This window comes from Bison bison, unplaced genomic scaffold (assembly GCF_000754665.1).
Source record: "Bison bison bison isolate TAMUID 2011002044 unplaced genomic scaffold, Bison_UMD1.0 scf7180017864218, whole genome shotgun sequence".
In the NCBI taxonomy this organism is placed as follows: domain Eukaryota; kingdom Metazoa; phylum Chordata; class Mammalia; order Artiodactyla; family Bovidae; genus Bison; species Bison bison.
Genome location: NW_011494790.1, coordinates 5939379 through 5945378, shown reverse-complemented (window position 1 = coordinate 5945378; position 6000 = coordinate 5939379). Strand labels below are relative to the sequence as shown.

Below are 6000 nucleotides of genomic sequence, written 5' to 3'. Positions count from 1 at the left end.
AGGCTCCCCCGTCCCTGGGATTCTCCAGGCAAGAACACTGGAGTGGGCTGCCATTTCCTTCTCCAATGCATGAAAGTGAAAAGTGAAAGTGAAGTCGCCCAGTCATGTCCGACTCTTAGCGACCCCATGGACTGCAGCCCACCAGGATCCTCTGCCCATGAGATTCTCCAGGCAAGAGTACTGGAGTGGGTTGCCATTGCCTTCTCCATTCTTTAGCTAGCAGTGGCAAAGCAAACAGCCCAACAGAAATGAGAGAATGAGTGTAGATCATCTCTCTTCATCACATTCATGCTCTTTGTGATCTTCCTACTCCATTGGCTTGAATCAGCTTAATTCCAAGTAGAGACTGATCTACATTCAAATTTATTTGTACAAGGAGAGAAAGGTCTAGTGACTGCTAGCATCCCTTCTTCCGTTACCACCTATTATATATTCACAGCTCTAGCTTCCAAAGAAACCCAACTCTCAAATCAAGCTTCAGACCTGACCTCACAGTTTAATACCACTGTCTTCTGCCATAATAGAATAAGATGTACTGAAAGTTGCTAAAGAAAATCGCACCGAGGATGGATGATTTCCAAACAAATTTTACTACGTGTGATACACAAAAAAAGAGCACTCTATTTGTAATTTAGGATAAGAAGAAAACTTAAATTAGGAAGTGACTGTGGCAGATACATGAAAGTGGATTTCATGATGTAAAACCAAAAAATTCATGTTGTTCTTGCCTTTATGTTAAACAGACCACTGAACGCTTTCTCAGCAAAGAGACTGAGTGTGTATGGATAGTCCCTACAGAAGAACACTAGAACTTGAGTGAAGAACTTTTGGTGCTAGTTCTTTCTGGCTACCTGCTTCATCTAGATGGCCCTAACATCAAAAAAGACAGTACCTTTAGCAGGAGCTCTATAACTTCTGTGTGGACAAGTCCGTGCACTGGTTCTCCATTGATGTGTGTGATCAGATCCCCAGCTTTCAGTCCTGCCTGGCAAGCTGGACTTCCTTCTTCTACATTCTAAAATTCAGGAGGAGAAGATACATTAGGAAGCAAACAGATGACAACCCTGACACCTACTGTTCTCTTGCAGCACAATATTCTGAGTTCAACAAATGATCCTGTGATTCTAAGAGGAAACCAGTAAAATATGGCTCACTATTTTTGTTCTGCCATCCTCCTAAAAAGGGTAATTCCTATGGTTCCTTTAGCATTATTTCAGGTGACCTGAGAAAGTATTTTAGAAAAAAAGAAGGCCAGGTGGAAAAGACTAAGAAAAGAAGGATAAAAATAGGACTATTTTGTACTATTTCTACAAGCTTGGTATATAGAGTGGATAATCAGATTTGAAGACTAACAAAATTATTTAAAAGAATTAACTTTTGCTAAATTCAGTCCTCCCACACAGATAAAGGGCAAGCATACGAAGCAGGTCCCAGACGCCAGCTTACCAGGAAACTCATTTGTTGTTAACTATGCCTCAGCTGATCATTCATTCTCTAGTTTGCTGGGAATGAAAACTGGCCAGAAAGAGAGTCTCACCCAAACGATATGATGCACTGTGTAAATGTCGCTGTCTCCCACGTACACCCGGATGGCTCGAATGGTGAAACCATAGTTCTTCCCCAAACTGTGGATCACAATGGGCTGGTGTGGACTGGCAGAAGCTCCTGAAGAATCTCGGCTGGGAGAGGAATCCCTTGAGGAAGAAGGGTCCGAGGACAGGGAATGGGGAGACATCGGACTTCCCAGCGGAGAGACAGCAAACATATCTGCAACAAAGAAGCCAGTCATCAAAGCTCTACCGACTGAGCCACCAGGGAAGCCGCATTACTGAGTGAGTACTGACGAAACAATTTGCATCAGGAAAACACTGTAATGGTAACTTTCCTATAAAAGAATCATTCCTTATTACTATGATAAGAACTGATTCTCTTCAAATAGTACCTGCAGTTCCAGCAAGGTTTCTGAGAGGATAATGCAGGTGGATAGAGAAATTTTAAGAAAAACTCACTTCATATTCTTCAACACCAATTCTATCCTGTTTTCCTTGTTTTATGAACAAACACACGTTTTCTTTATGGTTCTTGTCACTGTTTCATCTATGTGAATCTAAACAAATCCTAACTGGTCATATGAAATTGTGCACACACACCTGTGTGTGTGTTGTGTATGAAAAAGAATAATCTACAACAAGATGCTGTGGTTGAAATCTGAGCTCAGTAAGGGCCAGGCTACGAAAGGCCAGTGCTATTGAAGACTCCCGGGGTGCAGTGAGTAACACTGTGGCCACAGCAAGCTCAAAGTATCCAGACTATCTTCTGTTGTAACTCTTGGGATGTGTGCGTGCTCAGTCATGTCCGACTGTTTCCGACCCCATGAACCAGGAAGTCTGCCAGGCTCCTCTGTCCATGGGATTATCCAGGCAAGAATCTTACATCTGTCCAAAGGAGAACAATTAGCTAAATGTATCAATGTCCAGGCTCTTTCACTCTGACTTCATGTGGCATCTTGACACTTTTTTCCTGGCTACCTTCTGTCTCATCCAAAGGCCAGCTGAACAGACCCACGCTGATGGGCAGGGAACTTCAAAACATGCAAAGGCAGGAAGAAGGCTGAGCGGACACACAGCTCCAAACTGCTAAGAAAGCCATGCCCCTGACTCTTCTCCTCAATACATCTTTCCTCACCTCCCCAAACTGAATAACTGACCCACGCTCACCAAGAGGTGGGCTTTCTCACCAGCTCTCAAAGTGGACTGGACCACATTCCACTTACTGACCACACTGGAGCCATTGCCTTGCGCTTGTGAATAGTCATTCAGACTAGGGTGTTTGTTTTAAGGTGCTATACGGACATCTCCCAGAAAACAGAGCATGCTACAGTGAGCACTACCCCCTCAATGAACATTTCTTTCTGCACAAATCTGAAATTTCAAAAATGTAAACAATCCCTTTTATACATGGTCTGATTTCTTCCAACTTCAAGCCATCTGCAATATAATTTGACTGCCGCTTCCATTCTCTTACTGTCTGTCATCTGAGTGATAAGTCACAAGCACCAGTGTGTATATTTTCATCTCAGCCAGTGAAATTACACCAGACTTTGTGATTAGTAGAGGCAAAACTAGGTTGTCGAAAAATACCGCAATTCAACAAAATCATAATTAAGCCCAGTTTTTTAAATATAAGGCAGAAAATGACCAGGCTACCAGTAGGAGGAAGCATAACCCAACAGACAAGGCTGGTAAAACTTGTAATTTCAGTGCTGTCTGTGATACACTCTGCATCCCCAGAAATGAAAAACGTATGTTCTCTGTATTGATTTCCTCATTAATTAGATGAGAAAAACTATACTTAGCTTTCTGACACAGATGCTGTAAACAGCTCTGTAAAGGATATAAATGATGCACGGTCTAGGGAAGAAAAATTATTCAGAAGAGGGAAATTTATCACTTAACTTGGGGAGGGGAGAAAGGAAAAAGAAAGAAAACAAAAGAAATAAGCCTTTGTGGGAAGGGATCCTGCCTCATCTCCTGCTGCTGAAAGAAGTGCGAAGGGGTAAGTCACGTTTGTTTTCTGGGAGCCCTGGAGGCCCTCCAGGGAGTCACTCAGGAGGGCTGTGCCAGGGCACCACCCATTACTGGTTCAAGCAGTCTTGCATCTCAGCCAGCATGCCAGGGAGCGGGGGGCACATGCACAAGCCACACAGTTTCATGCGAGTCGATGTCTCTACCTCCTGGGATCATGAGGGACAGGGCACTGGCAGAAAGGGACTTTGTGACTTTCCCCGAGGCTTTCTGTTTCTCTGTGCTTTCTAAGCGCTGCCGAGCCATGTGAGAGGCGGGCTCACTGGAGGGCTTGGAGGCATTGTCTGTACTGTCCACACACTCGCTCCGTCCATTTATCTGATCCAAGTGCTCTGAAAAACTGCCAACTGTGCAAAGAAGAAGGGATAAACATTTCAGGAGAATTTGGGATAGGAGAGCTGGGGAGGAGGGAGGAGAGAGAGGGAAGGACAAACACGGGGAAACAGAGGCCCGTGTGGCGCATGAGTCCACGTGGTGTCAGGCAAACATGGAAATCAAGTGACTGGTTCGAGAAAGGTGAGTTGGAGGAGAGAGAATGAAAGAGCTGTCCATCCAGATTCCATTCTCCTTGTACACAGGTCCATTAATTCTTAGTTGACTCCATTTAACTAGAAGAACAATTGCGTTTTAGAATCATTTACAACTTTAATAGACAATTCCTCCTCCTGACCCCACTGTGAAAGGCCATGAACAAACGTCACTTTACGAACCCCATGACCGCCCACAGCGTACCACGATCATCCTATGATACTAGTGATCAGCATTAGCAAGGCAGTTAATACCGGTTTTTGCTAAGTGGACATCATTCAGTCACTTCATAGAGACTTATGCCCCTGTCATCTACTACCATCTTTCCAAGACTCATCTCACACGAGGCTCAGGATGTAACTTACATAAAAGTGCCTAAAGTGTCACCTTTGACCTCCCACACCTCCTTTCATTCTAAGCTCCTTGTAAATTTCACAAGCCAAGACCAAGAGTTTCCTTCACTACCCGCGGCATTACCCAATGGCTCACTATGTCTTCTTGGCTTTAGTCTTGACACAGACATATGCTGACCTGTCCTGAAATTCCTGGACCAGTGAGAAGATCTGTCCCCCTCTAGGCCAGCCACATGCCTTCTTTATTTTTAATTTTATTACCCTGAATATAAACCGGAAGGGTTTTTTTAAGTTAAAAAATTAGGACTTCCCTCAGCAGAGTAATGTAAGAGAATATGTCACTGATCCCAGTCTGGTAAGTGCACAGGCCCAGTGTGAAGACAGCTCTCTCTTGTCAGCAGTGACATAGTGAAAAACAAGTAACACGACCATCTCTTTCCGTTTCTCCTATTCTTTCTTTCACGGTCTATCAGTTTTTTGGGTTTTTTTTCCTTTCTTTTTTCTTATCACTGACAATACATATTTGTCTGTCCAGAAAAAACAATGCTTATCTCCCTTTTCTTTCTAAATGCTATACTAGAAGCCCCCTGTGCTTTAAAAATCATCAGCACTATCATCACATTAAGATATGCAATCCACAGAGAGAACTGAATACCATTATAAATGATCCTTTGGAAGACCAGCCAGCACATTGTAAAGTGCTGACCATGACATTCTTTGCCTAGAAAAGAGGCTTAATTGGATTTAACTCACATTGCTGTTGCAGTGCTAGACACAGTCCTAGTTCACAGAGGTGGCATGACCCCACAGGCGTGGTCCACGCTAAGGGGAGCCTAGGACCCGGGACAGTGGGGCTTGAGAACCGCGCAGTCCATGGCCACCCAGGCGCTGCAGGCGCTGTAGGCACGGGAGAAGATTCCCAGTCGTCTGTGTGACACCCATCTGACCTTGGGGGCCGTACAGAATAGAGAGATGAGCTGATTTGCTCATAGCAAATATCTACTAAAGAAGATAATCTCAAGGCAAATAACAACCCTCTTTCCACTTGTATATGCCAAACTCAACCCCATTTAACAGTGTATCTATCCTATTCACTCTAAATTAAGAAATCAACTGCTGAGGGACTAGACAAAAACTGCTTCACGAATCAAATCTCACCTCAAAAACCTTCAGCTTGCTCTGGGATACGTTACACGCTCACTCCTCCCTTCTAGTTTGGTTTGGATCGGATCATTGACAAGTATGCACTGGAAAGCTGAATCTCTTCACGATGAATAATTTGTCAGATGCGTTCGAGCACTAACCTAAATTTTCAAGACTTTTGCTTCTCACTGATTCAAATACATTGTAGTCGAGAGAAGGAAACACATACAAAGCTGGGCTTCTCTCAGTGCTGGCGTGCGTGTCTTCTATCATCCCCCTGCTTGCCTCTACCATCTCATTTCATAGCACTGCATATAAATGTGTGAGTCTTTCCTGCCAAGGGTGGATAATGTCACTTTAATGTTCTGTAAATGTCAAGGGTTCTTTCTTTT

At 43.8% G+C, this 6000-nt stretch overlaps 1 protein-coding gene across 10 annotated transcripts in view; it reads right to left on the bottom strand.

The window, feature by feature from the left end:
* The window catches only part of MAST4 (microtubule associated serine/threonine kinase family member 4), a 619799-nt gene that overhangs the window by 20614 nt on the left and 593185 nt on the right, over positions 1–6000 (bottom strand). For 8 of the 10 annotated variants that reach the window (XM_010845550.1, XM_010845553.1, XM_010845555.1 and 5 more), the window contains 3 exons: positions 3731–3931; positions 1538–1767; positions 893–1015 (listed from right to left, as the gene is read on the bottom strand). In XM_010845550.1, the coding sequence (XP_010843852.1) occupies positions 893–1015; positions 1538–1767; positions 3731–3931 (554 nt within the window). The remainder of the gene's footprint in view (positions 1–892; positions 1016–1537; positions 1768–3730; positions 3932–6000) is intronic. The other 2 variants (XM_010845552.1, XM_010845560.1) reach the window with 1 other exon arrangement.